The 17,416-nt window shown below is 33.3% G+C and overlaps 3 protein-coding genes across 7 annotated transcripts; 1 reads left to right on the plus strand and 2 right to left on the minus strand.

The window, feature by feature from the left end:
* Positions 1-89: 89 nt before the first annotated feature.
* On the minus strand, positions 90-7,481 carry LOC105333931 (BTB/POZ domain-containing protein 6). Of its 5 annotated transcripts, none has more exons than XM_011437171.4 (3): positions 7,445-7,481; positions 1,943-2,207; positions 90-1,779 (listed from the first exon to the last, which is right to left on the minus strand). In XM_011437171.4, the coding sequence occupies exons 1-3, from the start codon at positions 7,458-7,460 to the stop codon at positions 750-752; spliced, it is 1,311 nt and encodes a 436-aa protein (XP_011435473.2). In that variant the 5' UTR covers positions 7,461-7,481; the 3' UTR covers positions 90-749. The 5 variants fall into 5 exon arrangements, with proteins under 5 accessions (XP_011435473.2, XP_011435470.2, XP_011435471.2 ...); XM_011437168.4 differs by lacking the exon at positions 7,445-7,481 and adding an exon at positions 4,378-4,575; XM_011437169.4 differs by lacking the exon at positions 7,445-7,481 and adding an exon at positions 4,095-4,340.
* Positions 7,482-8,097: 616 nt separating this feature from the next.
* Positions 8,098-10,855, plus strand: LOC105333930 (ubiquitin-conjugating enzyme E2 L3). Its single transcript, XM_011437167.4, has 4 exons — positions 8,098-8,218; positions 9,400-9,495; positions 9,676-9,862; positions 10,523-10,855. The coding sequence occupies exons 1-4, from the start codon at positions 8,192-8,194 to the stop codon at positions 10,675-10,677; spliced, it is 465 nt and encodes a 154-aa protein (XP_011435469.1). The 5' UTR covers positions 8,098-8,191; the 3' UTR covers positions 10,678-10,855.
* Positions 10,856-14,088: 3,233 nt separating this feature from the next.
* Positions 14,089-17,118, minus strand: LOC105333927 (derlin-2). The gene is made up of 6 exons (XM_011437162.4): positions 16,917-17,118; positions 16,320-16,385; positions 15,732-15,908; positions 15,169-15,364; positions 14,854-14,944; positions 14,089-14,351 (listed from the first exon to the last, which is right to left on the minus strand). The coding sequence occupies exons 1-6, from the start codon at positions 17,004-17,006 to the stop codon at positions 14,234-14,236; spliced, it is 738 nt and encodes a 245-aa protein (XP_011435464.2). The 5' UTR covers positions 17,007-17,118; the 3' UTR covers positions 14,089-14,233.
* Positions 17,119-17,416: the final 298 nt, after the last annotated feature.

A 17,416-nucleotide genomic window follows, 5' to 3' on the forward strand; every position in this document is an offset into this window, starting at 1 on the left:
AATAAGCAACACCGTGTAATGCATCAATGAATAAATAACATTTTATTTAGAACACTTATTGTACAAAGACGTGTAAAAACTGTAATACTAGACAAAAAGGACACAATATTGCATTTCATGTAAAATATAAATATATTATTATATACTATTGAAATGTATAAATATCTGCTTTTAAGTAAAGATAATGACTGTTCACTCTCTGACATATACGTATACATGTACATGTGAATATATAAGTTCGAAAATGACCATTATGTATTCATTGCTGTTTTTAAGTGAAATGAAACCCCGAAGGTATGATGTTGAGCTTTTTTTTACGATCGGCGAAAACAATGTTGCTTCATTGACATACGTGTAGCAGATGTTTAAGGTAGCTCAGTACACCAATGCTTATACTTTTTATGACACAAAATCCCAAGATGGAAATTAAAACGTTTTGTGAAATTGTTAGTATCAATCGATTTGGTTGAATATCATCAGTAGTTTCAGTGATAGGTTTGTGAACCGCAGATCCCAAGTTCAAATCCGCCATCGGCTTTTGTTCATATTTACTGAATAAAATTTTTGAAAATCATAACCGACCCAACCCCACCCTACCCCCAAATTGCTTGTTTTGACCTATTTGAATTACACACTTCTTATGCATCATGCTATCTTTAATCAAGTAGTGTCTGCTGATTTGAGAAACAAGCTGAAGCCACCTTAATGATAACACATTTATAGCTGCCCATCGATCGTTAAATGTTTCATCAGGAATCTACAAATGGCCGGACAAGAATGGCGGGTACCTGGTCTTTTTTCACAACACGTCTTGTAAATTCACCTTCAGGGTTTATGTAAGCCGGCTGCGAGTCCGTCTTGTTCAAGTTTGAGCGACCACTAGCGCCATAATATCTATGCTCGGCTTGTATCTTAAGTATGACTGTATAAGTAAACCCTTTTGACACCACAGGTGGAGAGGAAAATTTGATTTGGTACGTTTGTTTCTTTTTGTTGATCACAAGCCTTTCTTTGCATTTTGCCTTTTCCTGATTGTCCATGTCGTAAACGTTCAAAAAAACGTCATAGTGTTCTTCGTCATATCCGGTTCCATCTATTTCAACGCCATCTATAAACACTTCTCGCGATGACGAAAACGCTATGGCAGTGGTTTCGTTGTGCATACAGTTTACAGGACCAAACCTCCAGTGGAGCGTTTGGTTTTCACCCTTTGACCTTTTGTCTGTCCTGAACCTCTTCACATCTTTGTTTACACCACTAAAGTAATTCTGTAAGTTTTTCCTTTCCTCTGTTGTAAGAATATCGGATTTAATCACAGTTTTGGTATAATAACTAGCCTCCAGTGCTGGTATTCTAATATAATACAAGATTCCACCAAGATACCGTCGCTGGTTTTGCGGAGAAACAATCACGCCATTCCTTAAACACTCTTGTTCGGACCACCGTAACGCCGCATCGAACACCACTTCCTCTTTTGCATCCAATTTATCCGATTGAATAATCTCCTTGACTAGAGTGGCTGAAAGATTCCCAAAGCTGCTTGAGCGAAGAATATCTTTTGGTTGATGCCAAATATATTCCATGCACTTGTTTTTCAATGTCAATTCATCAAACTTGTCCGCCTCATGAAGGATGTTGCAAACATTGCTTGTTGTAAGTCCGTGTTCCAATACACGCCGACATTTTTCTTCGAGTCCAGTTATGCCATACTTTCGTGCTGAGTACAGAATTTGTATCGCATTCGTTGTATCCACTTTTGTATCTTCGCTGTATATGTACCTTTAAGTGATAAATTTTAAATTGTATTAAGTATTTTAAAAAATCATTGAAAACCTTTTAAATGATAACAAAAGTCAACAAAGACGTCAACGTTTGCCAGTATCAAAATTAATGTTCAATTTAAGATTCATTTTTACATTTTTTATCGGATAGGTTGTCTTACTCTAACATATGTTGAAAAATGTCGTTTTCTATATCTGGGATGGCTATTTTCTCGTCCACTTTTCCTGCCATCGGTCCAATAAGCATAGCGTAAAATACACAGCTACGACTGACCAGGACATATCGATGGGCCCCGACCATTTGGCGACTTTCTCCGACCAAGAAAAAAACATCGAACGCGATCTCATTGATCAACATGTGTCGGTTACACTCTGCTAACGTTTTGTTGGCTTGCCAGTCATACTGAGCTGTCATGTCGTCCGAACCTGAAACGATAATATTAATTGCATTAGATATGCTGATGATCTGCAATATTTCTCGGAAATCTAAACAAAAGTTAAAGATTTCCCTGAATCAACTGAAATCACATCCACGAGGCTACTGCATTAGATATGCTAAATATCTGCAATGAATCGACAGAATTATGGACCAAATTTGAACCTAGTTCTCCCTTAAACAACATTGAGTATATCAAAACGAAATTGTGCACTAACATATGCTTAAATTTTTTTTTTAATCAAACAAATTAGTAAGAATTTTCACACCTACTGATAGTTAAGTTAAAGAGAGTTCCGTCAGCATTGATAGATATCTCGTAAAAAGGTTCTAAACATAAATCTATCCGTTACTAGTAAACAGCAGCAGCTACTGCAGACATCTTCGCATGCGCAGACGATGAGAAACTTGTTTCCTTAGAGAACTTAAGAAACAGACACAAAACGGTAACAAACACCCATAACCAGTAAGTCTGAAAAGTTCAAATGTACAGCGGAAGATTCAAACAATTTAAATAATGATTTAAAGTCTGTTATCGATTCACGCAGAACTGCCACATCAATACATTGTTCAGAAAAAACTTTTAAAGCTTGGACAAAGAATTCTTCTGCCGTAAAAAAAATAACATACAGATGACGGGGAGCATTGGAAGCATTGATTCTACGTGGGGCTATAGCTGAATGAATTTGCAAGTCGGTCATTTCGTACAACATCACTGTGAATTGTGCAGACGATAGAAGGTTTTCAATGGTCTGAAGTTATATTTCTTTGTTCGCGAAGGAGGCCTACATAAGAGTGTTGAATCAGCTCGTCGAAAAGCTTGGACGGATCAATTTGTTGTAATAATGTAAGCTATAGAGCCACTGCTTTACTTTATTGAATTTTTTTTCCAATAAATTTTCTGTTTACTTTTGAAAACGTTTGCATGCATTGATAAAATGCAATTTGTTGACAGAAAAAAAGGCATTAACATTTTTGGTCATAGTCAGGTGGAGTTGCTTTTTGATGGTTTGCCGATAATGAACATGAAATGGCACGCACAATTTAGGCATTGTAGTGCACGCTGAATAATCTTTTAATTTATTCAACACATGTATTCGTGAACACATAGTTTGATTTCGGTACATATAAGATTTTTCTTCTTAATTTTATTGTAGTCTAAGAGTACAGTACTATAGTACAGATTCCTAGATCTTCCTTACGTAATAGTCGCAATGAATGTATGTTTCATGTAACTATTTCTTTCCTAGAGTACACATGACACGCACTGTTAAGGAGACGCTCCTAAATATAGGCCTACCAGTATCCTAGATCTCACACTAGATTTTGAGACTGACCTTTTTTGTGTTGTACTTTAATCACTATAAAGGACAACATAATATATCAGTCATTAAAACAACAGACAGTCGTAAATCACAAGCAAACAAAAAAAAAAAGCAAGGTGTGAAATACCGTCAACCAGTATAACAACAGAATTGGCTGAACATCCGTATCCAGGCAAGCTACAAATACAACGAAATTGTTGTTTTATACAGTTAATGCCTTTGACGGATAATTTTTCAAAGAAAATGCGTTGTACATGTTTTTACCAGTATCTGAATAACTATTGCATCGTTAGCATCTTAATTAATCCCCCTTCCTCGTCGGACAGGATAGAGTATATATATTAATATGCTTTAGTTTAAACTTGGTGTTGGAATGACATTTCGAATAAAACTATCGCAGATCATTACATAACCTAGGACTTTCTTAGCTCATTTGCGAGGAGTATAACAGAAATTCGCCAAAGTAAAGCATGGCCATCGTCGCAAACCACGAGAGAGGCATATATAACGATGACTCCGGACCGTGGTTTCAGACGATGACAAGAAGCCTACCTGATAGGTGAGGAGATGAGCGATGATCGATGTACGAACCATCCCTATACAACTGTTTGATTGTTTCCAAGTCTTCCATTGTCTTTACACCTATACCGACAACAGGTATATATAAACTGATAAATGGGAAATAGCACTCGAGTGACTAGGCTGGGTAGACCTTCGAACGCACCCTTCAATTAATCAAATTAATCGAAGTGCTCCATGACTAATCGGGCCTAGAAAGTCGATCGGTAATCCTCTTATAAAACAAAAACTTGATAAATGTATAAGGTATACAAACCGATTGAAACTGTATCCGCCTTTTGGAATTTAGCACCGATTACGTTTTTGGCATGTAGCGCTGGGAGCTTGTTTTTCATGTGTGACACAGTTTATGATAAACATGAAAGGTTGTACCTCCGAAAAAAATTTAAAGACACTTCAATAAAGCGCTGACACAAATCCGTTAATGATACCTATACAGATAATTTACAGATACACGTCTTTTTTTTTTATTTTTACATGCAGACAGGTTTAAATGTACAAGCCTCCTAACGGCAAAGGCGGTTTTTTAAATTTGAGCGACAATTTAATTGAGTATATTTGTATTGCTTTTTAATTTTTTTTTTTTTTGACTGGTTTTTATTTCAGTCGCTCTTGCAATCGTGGAATCTTCCACTACTCAAAATCAATATGATCCCTTTTGTTGAACCAAGGTCTAAAACAAATTTAAAAATCCGGACAGAACAGTTCTCTCATTAAAGTTATTTCAACAACGAATTCAAACAAAATGACATTAAACTTCCTACACTTCAATGATAACAACGGATCTGTCGACCCAACTGTGTGTGTACCAGCTTGAGATGGAATTTAGTGGAACCTATTGATTTAACACCCGTCATATTTATATCGTATCAATTAAAATGCGTTCCAGAAATGAATGAGTGAACAGAGGTCAGGACGCACACTACTTAATTTTAAATTTTATACGTATGTTCCTTTATACACTGTACAAATATAAAAATAATTTACGTCCAGTGTTTACAATTAAAACATATTTTTATTTAGATATAATAAACATAAATATGATATAAGCATATCTTTTCGCAAAGCTTTACATTGTGGAGGCCTCTTGTAACTGCTTGCCATAATACTCAGTTATCCGGTCATGTGAGTTACAACTGAGTGGGCCAAGTGGAGTTGCGATGAAAGGACCTGATAACATTTTGTGAGGCGAGTTCGAATGGTCATTCGGATGGAGCCATATTTCACCTTTACAAGTCCAGTTTCACGGAGAAATGTGTTTAATTGCAACAGTCCAAGATGTGAAGACCATAACTAAAACTTACAGAGGTAAAGCTTTACTATATTCCCAGCCGAGGAAAACGCGAAAGAAACATGGACAGAGGGTTGAGCGAACAGAGGCTTATTTAAAATACTGCAAATAATGCAATACCCTTCTATTTCTATAATTAATGTTTAGTGCTATCAAGTCTAAATTCGTTAAATTATGATTTGTTCAATTTTGGAAAAAATAGAACAGTTAAGGTCAAGAACGTGTAGCATGTGACCTGGCTTTGGCAATGTTTGGTCGGCCTAGCGATGCATGTTCAGTAGGTGGGAGTTTGTTGGGAAAAAAAATAAAACAAACAAACAACAACAAACAAACAACAATAAAAAACCTACCGACACATGGTCATGGAGCTTATGTTAACATTGGGCGTCGTCCGGGTTTTAGGAGCAGGTCCCATAGTTCAAATCTAAGTTATTACAGGTCCCAACTTCATCAAACTTGCTTGGGTGGTTCATCTGGGAATATTTATGGAATTATATACAGACTGTAAAACTGAACCAAAGACATTAATTCAGATGCTGGATGAGGCTAAAAATTTTGAAACAGGTGCCATTTGATGGCTATATCCTATGGTCATATATATCTTCACCAAACTTGAGTGGATAGTACAATGAACATGCTTCTATCAGGGCTGGATGCTTATAATCGTAGGAATACATATATGTTTCAAATATACTAAAGGAAGTTAAAGTATTTGGAGCGAGTTTAAGATTTTTGAGCATGAAGGAGTCCTGTAATAACATATTTTATTTACTTATAACATTATAACATAGCATTATACCACTTGGGTGGATGATGCATCTTGAATGATACTATATACTCAACAGGCGGTGATGCTGAATGTATGATACATGTTTGCGATGCTGAAGGAACTAAAGTTTCGGAGCAAATGTCTAATGGCCGGTATTATTATGGAAAATGTATGTAGTTGACATGATCATGCTAATATGGTGTATATGCGTGATCAGTAAATTCCATATGGGGCGAGAGCGGAACTCAAGCCTCATGTGAAATTCACTGACCTTGTATAAACCATATTAGGTCAACTACAAACCATGTAACTAAATTATTGCTCCAACCTTCATCAAACATGGATGGATGGTGCATCTTGTGATATATTGATGCACTTTAACGGGCTTGGGTGCTAAATATAGGCCTAAGTCGGATGCTGAAGCAGATCATATATCTAAGTAATTAATTACTGTTGGTTCTAAACTTGTATAGTTGATATAAGTACATGTATGTTTATGAAAGTACAAAGCAGGTTTCAAATAAGGAGCTTGATTATCCGGATGCGTTGAATCACTCTCGTCATTTATGTAATCAGGTACGTAAAATCGCGTGGTTTCCACATGTATGTTTATTGATATTCATGCACAAAACAATGTGATGATGTAGTTGATTTTTTTTTTATTATATATCGCTTGTCTTACATTAGCAAAAAAATTCGAAAAAGAAGTAAATCCAATTCCTTACATATAAACGGACGTTGCTTTTGACAACGCGAATGTTGCTTTAATTGTAAAAGCGTCTCATATTTTCATAACTTAATTAAAATATGGTTTAAAAATGTTTAAATTGTGATTTAAAAAAAATACATAAACATATATTCGGTGTGGAATGGACAAAAAAAATTATTTGGACGGGCAGTGCAGGTCTAAGCTTCAATCGCCCCTTATAAAGTATAGTTTGTTCGATTAAAAAAAAAAAAAACGTGAACAGATATAACCATGATAACATTTTCTTTATCAATTCCGTTTATAATTTGTTACATCATCCATATTATTTAGTTACTAACCAAAAAATACAAGAATCTGATACATACTTTTTCAGTTTTAGTATTCACATATTTTAAGCGATATTTGTAGCCTCTTCTGTTTCATTGAAGGTTTGAAATTTTGCAACGATTAATTCAAAAGGAGAATTAAGAGCGTACAATGTCTGTCGATTCCCCCGCACCTAGGATATTCAAACAACTTAATTGTGTAAATCTCATAATAAAAAAAAATCTTACATTTGAAGGTGTGCATCAGTACATGTATAATATAGAACTGCATATTCTAATGCGGATTAAGTTGCGAGGGCGAAAAACGCCTTCGCAACTTCGTCATCGCATCTTTGCGCTTCGCCGTCGCATCTTCGCACTTTCGCCCTCGCAACAACATAATAAACAACGTATACACAGACACGTAGCATCGTTTTTGAAAGTGGGGGGGGGGGGCAGACTCATCCAAAAAATCTTGACAAGCAAAAAAATTAAAAAAAAGAGGACAATTTAAAGTTTCCCAAAATCTTCAAAATCCTAATCTGTATGTTTTTTACATACTCCCAAAAAAGTGGGGGGGGGGGGGGGGGGGGCAACTCCATGATAATTCAATGTTTTATATACATGTAAATTTGTTGCTGCCCCCCCCCCCCCCCTTCTGATGCTACGTGCCTGTTACAAGCCAAGAATACATATTCTATTAACATTTGAACAAGTAATAGTTTTTTTTGCTCCAAGCTAGTGGGGGAATACTGTCCTTTATGGTTTGTTCTGAGCTACACATTCAGTAATATTGCAACATTAATAGATTCAGCATCCTTTTCCAGTTTCCAAACATGTTCAATTCGAGATTTTCACATTACATTTTACTCTAATAGTGTTTCCACATAAATCCGCAAGCAATATGTAGTCTTTTATATTGATCCGTGACGCGTAAAGTTTGACGTTTATCTCCCTTGGCAATTGGAGAAATAAGCGTCACGTGACATTTTCAAGATGGCAGCGACCAGGCGGCTTCAGAAGGTAAATAAGGAAAAACCCTTTCCCGTTAGATTTTGTATCCATTTTGTGTTAAATTTAAATGTATTTACACACTCCTTTGTCCTTCTGCTTTTTATTGTTATTTTATATACTCCAGTAAAGTTGTTTTCATATTGTAAGGCGTGTCTTCTGCGTGACTGGAACAGGATTAAAATTTGTTTTAACAAAATATAAAGACATACAGCTAGATATACTCTACATAATTTCAGTCATATATTAATTTTCCCATTAGAATTCACTGTGTACTCTCAAGTTATATATGCTCTCACCAGGATATTAAAAAACGTCAAAAATTGCATTGGTATTTTGAAAGAACTGCAGTGTCATACTTTGTCCCAGGTTACAATTTCCTTTTATTTTTCGATATAATAGTAACCTATTTGTGTTCAAACAACACTCGTGTACTAGAATGAATAATATCAAAGAATTTTGTTTCAAAATGACCACCTTATCAAGTTAGGGTGAATTTAGACAGCTAAAAATAAAAAGTCTGACCCTTGCTTTTGTATTGCATAAGACATAAAAGCACCTATAGATGATAGATTTGTAAATTTGTGTAAACTGCTCTGAAACTTTCCAATTGATTAAAAGATAATATATTTTTTCAATTAAAACTTTTCATAAGAAATTTGTTTCCAACCTTGTCAATTTTTCTGGGTAAAAGGGGGTACAACGTGTCAAAGAGGAAATCTTTGGACTTCCTGACTTGTATCAAATTCAACTGTTCTTCAGTGTTTGTTATGTTGTATACATTGTAAGAAAATTAGGAAAAAGGTTATAGAATATCAAATGGTAACTGAGGGAAAGAGCATCGTAACACTAATCTAATAAATTGAAGAAACATTGGTAGATACAGTATTAATTCACTTTGAAGATGAATTAGAATTCTCTTTGATGAAAAATGTACTTGCATATACATAATGTATGATTGGATAAAATGAGTCTGTGCTGAGTCAGAACCAAAAAATAGGCAGATTCAAACTCTGAATTATTATTAACATTGATACTTTTAAATGTGAATTTTGACTTTTTGTGAAAAATCTCATATTTTATAAGACATGTTTTATGTACATGAAAGAAGATGCAGGAATTTACCCCAGAGAAACTGCTCATCATTTTAAAATATGAGTGTAACTAAAATATTTAAATTCTTGTTTGAACAGGAACTTGGAGATTTGAGGAAAAGTGACGTTAAATATTTCAGAAATATACAGGTGGATGAATCAAACATATTGCTATGGCAAGGACTCATAGTCCCAGTGAGTATTGCATACCGGCATATTTAACGTTATAAAAAAGTTGTTGATCTGTTTATGTACAGTAATCATATTATGAATGATAATACATGTAATGTTGCACTTTTTATAGTGCACATATCATATGTGATCTGTCCAGTGTTAAGATTATTGAAGTAAAAATGTTTTGCCTTTTTCCTTTAGGATCAACCTCCATATAACAAAGGAGCTTTTAAGATTGAAATAACATTTCCAGCAGAGTATCCATTTAAACCACCAAAAGTAAATTTTAAGACGAAGATTTATCATCCAAATATTGATGAAAAAGGACAAGTTTGTTTACCAATTATTAGTCCTGAGAACTGGAAGCCAGCTACTAAAACAGATCAGGGTAAATATTACAGATTGGAAAAATGACAGCTTATGAATTTGTTGTTATCTGTAGAACTGCTTATGCTACATGCTGGTACTTCTTTTTTATGATGCCAAATTATGAAAAAAAATAAAAAATAAATGTAGGTTTCATAATACAGCTGTAGTCTGATCAAATGGAGATTTATTCGTTTTATAATTGTAGACATTCTATTCCAATTATTTCATATTTCATACAAATGTAGTTGACCAGACAAGAATGAAGATTATGTTAGTATGATTGTTAGAAAAACTGTCTTTGTCTATCAGACATTTTTAAAGATTTTTTTAAAATTTTGACAAGATAAATAAACATACAAATGTAGTTGACCAAACAAGAATGAAGTTTATGTTAATACAATTACTACTAATTTAGGGAAAAACTGGCTTTGTTATCAGAAATTTTTAATGATCAATTTTTGAAATTTTGACAAGAATAATAAACATTAAATTGAACTTCAATATCTTTATAGCTCAAATAACAAGTATGTCATACAAAATTGAAAATTCTAACACAGATATGTTGTAGTTTTATCTTGGTATAATCAAGTTCAAGTTAGTTAGCCAAAAGTTTGACTGTATTTCAGCTTAAAGTATCATATCTTTGATGCCTATACTTTTTCATCTGTTTCTTTTGCAGTTATACAATCATTAATAGACTTAGTTCATTGTCCTGAACCAGAGCACCCTCTCAGGGCGGATGTTGCCGAGGAGTTTTCAAAAAACAATGCCAAATTTATGAAAAATGCCGAGGACTTCACAAAGAAAAATGCAGAGAAACGCCCAGCTGATTAATTAGGATATATCTTTAATCCTTCATCTAAAGAAGACATGTGTTGTTCATGGCTAAGAGATAAAGGAAAAATCCTGCAAGAACTAAAAGTTTTTTTTCTTGAGTTCCTTTAAAAGGACTGAATGACTCATGTATTACAAAGAAAGAAATTGTTTCTTTTAAGATAAAAACAAAATAATAGTTATGTGTTCTTTGTGTTTGCTTTACCTTAATTCTATGAGTTGCAAATTGCTTTTGTGAAATTTTTTATTTTTGCAAAATTTGCAGATAATACGTTTAGGAACTTTTCAGTTACTACTTGTGGCCTGTAAAAATTCATGTCTAGCAGCTAACAAATTTCTAAATTATAGAGTTTTGAGTTTTATAAATTTTGAAGAAACAAGGAAAATTGGGGGGGGGGGGGGGGGTGTTTTTCGGATAGTGTGCATTTCTGATTATTATGAATTCCTTATAATTCTAATTTTTTCATTTACCAAGTAGTACTTTTATACAAATATATAAAATATTAATTGCACGTTTAATGTGCACATATTTCATGTTTGGAATGACAACTTCAGTTGTTTACCTCCATAATGTTGTATCACTATGTGAACAACTGTGTCCTTATGGCATTTATACTAACATCAACTATTGTGAACAACTTATTTCCCTGAGTAAGTAGACTAATGGCACTGATGTATTATTATTTTGTAAACGTAAAGAATGCTTTATTCTTGTACATGTGCAATGTAATGGTATTGTACCCACTTGAATTATCAATTGCTTCACTTATAAAGACGTATACATAACAGTTGTCAAGACTTTTTAACTCGGATATCTTAATTCAGAACAGACTCGGTACATATGTACTCTCTACAAACTTGGAACTCATATCTGTGTGTGCACTGTGTCTTCTGATCATGGTATTGTTGTAGCCACATGGTCATATGCAATGTTCTCAATAAAAAATTATGAACAAAATTTGGACTGTTCTATTTCTTTGCAGGGAATTTAACAGTAGCTTAATTTAGGATCCTTCTCACCTCTTAGGAAAGTTTTTCAAACAACCACAAACTATTTTTTTTAAGTGCATCTTGTTCAAGTATGTGTACCATTTAAATATGCTGAAAAAATAGCTTTTAATATGTAATTCAGTTGTGGTATTCAAAATCTGGATCAGCAGGTTAACAGCCTGGTACTCTATGCCCTGCATTACAAAGTTAAACGCGTTGAGACAAGCTGGTATAACAATGTCTCAATGCAATTGAATCTCCATGTTATATACAGTTAAACTCCGTCATATCGAATTCTCTAGGACTATTTGATTTAGTTTGCTATAAAAGCTAGCCAGTGACAGACAGGGATGGAGAGCCCTCGTTACTGCCCTATACGCCAAAGGCGTCACGGGCAGTAAGTAAGTAAGTAAGTAGCTATAAAATTTGTTATGACCCATAAACGAAATTGTAATAATAAACATAAGAAATTCATTATACACGTATATTTACATTTTTCAGAGTCTTTGCCTGTGATAACACTACGTATTGATTTTGTACTATATAACCTACAACTTCAAATGACATATAATTGGGACGTCAGCGGGGTTTGCTTAATTATATTTAAATATTTAATCGTACAATGGCTTAAATTTATATAAATAATAAGGAGTCATTCTTTGAGTATTATGAGGTGATAATTTTAGTCGGTGCGTGATCAAATCCAACAAAGCCCCAAGGGCTTTATGATAGATTAGAATTTGATCAAGCCCCGACCAAAATTATCACCTCATAATACTCATGGAATGATTTCTTATTCCTTATATCTTTTCATGTGACTATCATTTGTGGGGTTTTATTTGCTAATAAGGCATAAAAATACTTTTTTTTGAGAACTTTTAAAATCTTTGAATTAAGAATTGACAATTTTCCTTAAACAATTCATTATAACAGATGTAAATTTCTTCTTACAGGACTCATAATTAGTACACTACAATGTATATCAGAAAATTAGTTGTAACAAGGATTTGTTAAGAATTTTGACAGGGACTTCAGACAAACTTCGCTGTATCTGAGATTTCACTTTATCTGTGTTTGTAATGAACGAGATTTACTGTACTGTCATAAAAAGTGGAGGACATCTAAAATATAACGGAAACTTGCAATGGAATGAACACTGATCATTGATTCATATCTTCAGTAATACTCTGTCTCAAGATATCCTGGATTTACATTTTGCTTAATTGCATGATATTTTTAAATACCTCAGGGTTCAAATGATGTTCATTCAAAAGTATGAAAAATTTCCAAGATTTCTCAGTCAAAACCCCCCTGTTAGCTTATCAGGTTTCAATACAATGCTAAAAAATGTGATGTCTACGGGGATTTTGTATAGCAGTAAGCCCGGATGATAACGTTGTAAAATTGCACGATGTATTCCAAGTGTATTCCGAATGGAGAAAAGATGTAAACATTTCCCATTATAAATCTCCATAGGGAATCTTTTTTTGTTCCTGTGAATTTTTCCAAGTGAAAGATGATAATGTGTTCATGAAATTATCTTGGAAATAACCCTTTCAACTATTTCAATTGCACTTCTTTCACAGGTATGTGTATTTTTATTAAAAATCGTCCAAATGTACTGCATAAATATCTTGGGACAGACTATAGAAAGGATTTGTCCTTTGAAGGAGAAAGAGTGTTTTATTTTTCATCCTACACCATTCTAGTGCACATTTGCACATAGTAGATGCCATTACGATGGTGACCATCTCAAAGGCCCTATTTCAATAAACAACATTAAGATTTGGTGACTTTGCTTTGACCTTTCTTTAATCTCTAACTTAAATGAAAAAACAAGATATAAACAATTTTGAAATAAAACCATTTTATGAATTGAACAAGTCTGTCACAAAATTTGTAAATTTCAAAATAACCTAATTATTATTTAATTTTCATGATGATGTAATTTTCATGATCACTTTTACATTGCAAACTATTCAATATGTAGAAATTATATCTGGTATTGTTTGCTTAAAGAAACTTTACTGACACAAAATATTACCGATACAAATAAAAAGAAAGTTACACATTTTCCCTATTTTTGCAAATTTTCTGACATGAGAAAAAAACCCTTGGATATACGGTTTATGTACTGATAATAGTACCATAATAACAAGTTATTGCACAAAATTCTAAACATACCGTATATTTCAAAACATTTGTACCTCTAGGTTTTTTTTTCAAGGAAAAGAATTGTCCAATGATTATTTACAATTATAGGCATGAATCAAACTTTAACAAATATGAATGTCAAATCCAACATGATTTACAAAGCCTTACTTAAACTGAAGGCATATAAAGTCAGGATTCTGTAAAGCAGATCATTGTTGAATGATAAAACTCTTGTAACATAAAGCTGGATATATTATATCTATCACAGAAGACATTCAAAAACCTACATACTCATCATTATCATCTATCACACGCCAAAACCAGTTGAAATTGCATACACACACATGAAGTCAGTTCTAACTTTCATACAGTCAGTTATTCATTCTCAAAATGGGAGTGTTGATGTCATGAGTTAGTTCTGTCCATCTTCCTGTCTGTTTTGCGGCTCCCCCCAGTTGAAGCCCCCTGGTCGATCCTCGGGTAGGGGGTTGTAGTTCGGATCTTCTGGGGCTCCTTCAAAGAGGTATGTTCTACAAAACAACATGAAAGTCTTAGTTGAAATAAACATTACTCTAAATTTCTATTCCCAATTTTAAAGATATTAAATAGATATAAATATAATACATGTGTGGATATAATACATCTTAATTAAAATTAGGGTATTTCTTTTTATTTGTAAATTTTCAAAAACAAAAAACAATAGATATGATGTATGAATACATTACATGTGGTTCTTTTTTTTTCTTTTTTTAAATTTTATACTGTTTTATCTCGTATAATTTTTTATTGCATAGCATTTCAAGTACAACATAATGGCTATTACAACAAATACCAATTCCAGAAACAAATACACAATGTTGGCAGAACAAATGGGTAAGTTTAACTTGAAATTCCCCATAATCAGTAGTATTAGTTAACAGTTAAACCTTTAATCTCAAACTGGACGCGGCCGAAAATACTTTTGAGTTATACTCCAATTTGTTTGATATATTCAGTACATGTACCACTATTTCAAACACTGAGTGTACTTACAAAAATCGTGGAGTTTTTAGAATCTTGAAGCCACCTGGTTGCTGTGGGAAGACATCTTCTAAAAAGTAATAAATGTGACCAGCAGCAATTCCTGTAAATAAGAGTAGAACACATTGTTTTGAAATGCATGTCCTATTTTTTTTTTTAAAGAGCCTAGGAAATTGAAGAGGTTTACTGCGATCATTTAAACAATCTATATTGTTGTTCATGTACATGTACTAAGGTTCATATTAAGATTATACACGTACAACAATTGAAATAACATAAAATTAGACATACATGTACATGTATTTTTCAATGAATGCAATTAGTTACCCAGTAGGTCTGTGATTACTGAATTTCCCAGTAAAACAGAGAATCCCAGCAAGACCCAGGGAAGATATGGAGCGTGAAATGTCATTAATCCAAAGAAATTCATCCTCACATACGGATTACGCCGACTCCAAAGATACACTAGCATAATAGTCAATGCACTGCCCAAGAATACTAGATTCACCATAGGAACTAACATCTGAAAAGTTTCTTAAGGAAAACTAGCATTCACACTGATAATCTGAATACTGTAGATTCCAAAGTAATTTTAAGGAACTATTTTTCAGGTAAATTAAATTGCGAGAAGCTCTCCTTGCAGATTCAAAAATCTTGCTTAATTGATTAAATCATTTCATAGGTGTAGATGATATGGAATCTTTACAAAAGTTCAGCCCTTGCTACTTAATGTTCTCATAATTTGATACAGAATGGAAGGTCATCTTGCGTAAGATAAAGAATCTAAAGTAACTAAATAGATATTAACTACTGATAATTGTAATTCTTGTTCAATAAGACGAGGGAATTTTGAATCCTATTTTACACAAAGTGACTTTTCAAAAGGATACTGTTGTTACTGTCAATAAAGTGCATCCAAACAAAATCATAAAGAAGAAATCAGCTGTTTTATTTCTAAATGAACCCTCCTCTAGCATTCGACAATATCGATAGGCAAATATTATGTTGAATAAAAAGTTAAATCCAATGGAGCCTAAATATGTGAAGTTTGTTACCAAGCGCCACACCTAAAACAACAAAAGAAAGCAAAATTGTTTTTCAATGCTAAAAACTTTTTAAAAAAATATTATTCATAAATTCAATTACAAATCGGCCCAAATTGTTTTAACTTTTTTTGGCTTTGCTTCATCAATATGAAAGATAGAAGAATAGTTTCAAAATTAAAAATTCAGAAAATTTTGGAATAAAGAGGGCTCGATGATCATGGCTTTTTTTTAGCATGTATAGATCTCCTTTAAAAGAAGAGCTCAATATAAAAAAAAAAGAAAAAAAGAAGACATTTTTGATAATTACAAACATTAACCCCTAATTGATTTATTATATATACTTGTAATAAATATATAGTCACATATTAAACATGTGTCAATGGTAATAGGCATATCAAATTAAACTTTTTAAATTTACTTTTACCTCATTACCTGATATTTTGAAAATACTGCTGTTGGATCTAAATATATCTGAAGAGGTGAAATTATGTCCAGTTGCTGAAAAAAATATTTTGCAGAATACTTAATGTCAGCATGAAATAACATATACCGGTATACATTTCAGGGGTAATCAAAAAGTTCATTAAACAACATGAGACCCATGGGCCACATTGATCAGCTGAGAAGCAATATTTGTAATCCAACCGTTTCTTAAATCAGTGTATCATAATTCTGCTCCAACTTTGGTCCCTTGTTACAGTTAAAATCGTACTGTTTTTGTGTCAAGTCTGTTTCAATTTTGCAGCTTTTGCAGTCTTTATAACCACGGAAATCATCACCTGCAGTCTCATAGTTTATAGCCAGTCTAACTAAAGCCAGCCTCTCCAATACTTCTCTCTGTTCTATTTCACTCCTACGACAAAGTGAAATAAGAGGTGCTACGGTCAGGGACGTATATACTATACTTAGTCGTCCCTGCTACGGTTTAGTCTAACTTCGCAATATAAGCGGGACTCGTGTCAAAATATTCTTCTATTTGACAGTTTGAAAACAAAATTTGCTGCAAAAAAAAAGATAAGAAAGACCTACCACAGCAATTGTTGTCAAAACGCATGCAGTCGTGTAAGCTCGAGTGATAGGGGGCATTTCCATGTACTCTTGTTGAAATGTATGGGCCATCTTAATGTTAATTTTGTCTATCGTGTTCACCAAAACAATATTATATGCTAGAGTAAATTCGGAAAATCATACACCAAACACGTATTTCTACGCACGCGCACTCCAATAGTATATTTCAAGTAAGTTGTTCATGGATTATTCGATTAAGTAAAATTTTTGTGTACAGAAATTTTCGCATTAGAGTGAGTTGTCTGTCATATACATTACATTAATTGTAAGATTTTAGATAACGTTTAATAACCGCAGACTAAAAAATCTAGGGGATTCAAAAGATTTGTTTGTGTGCTAAAATTCAGAGACATAACGTTAAATTAGTTATAAAAAAACAAAGTTATTTATGTCTCTGCTAAAAATGGACCCACCTTTTTATATTAAGAATAATTTGATTGATATCTTGTATCTGTTAAATA

Source organism: Magallana gigas, chromosome 3 (assembly GCF_963853765.1).
Source record: "Magallana gigas chromosome 3, xbMagGiga1.1, whole genome shotgun sequence".
Classification (NCBI taxonomy): Eukaryota; Metazoa; Mollusca; class Bivalvia; order Ostreida; family Ostreidae; genus Magallana; species Magallana gigas.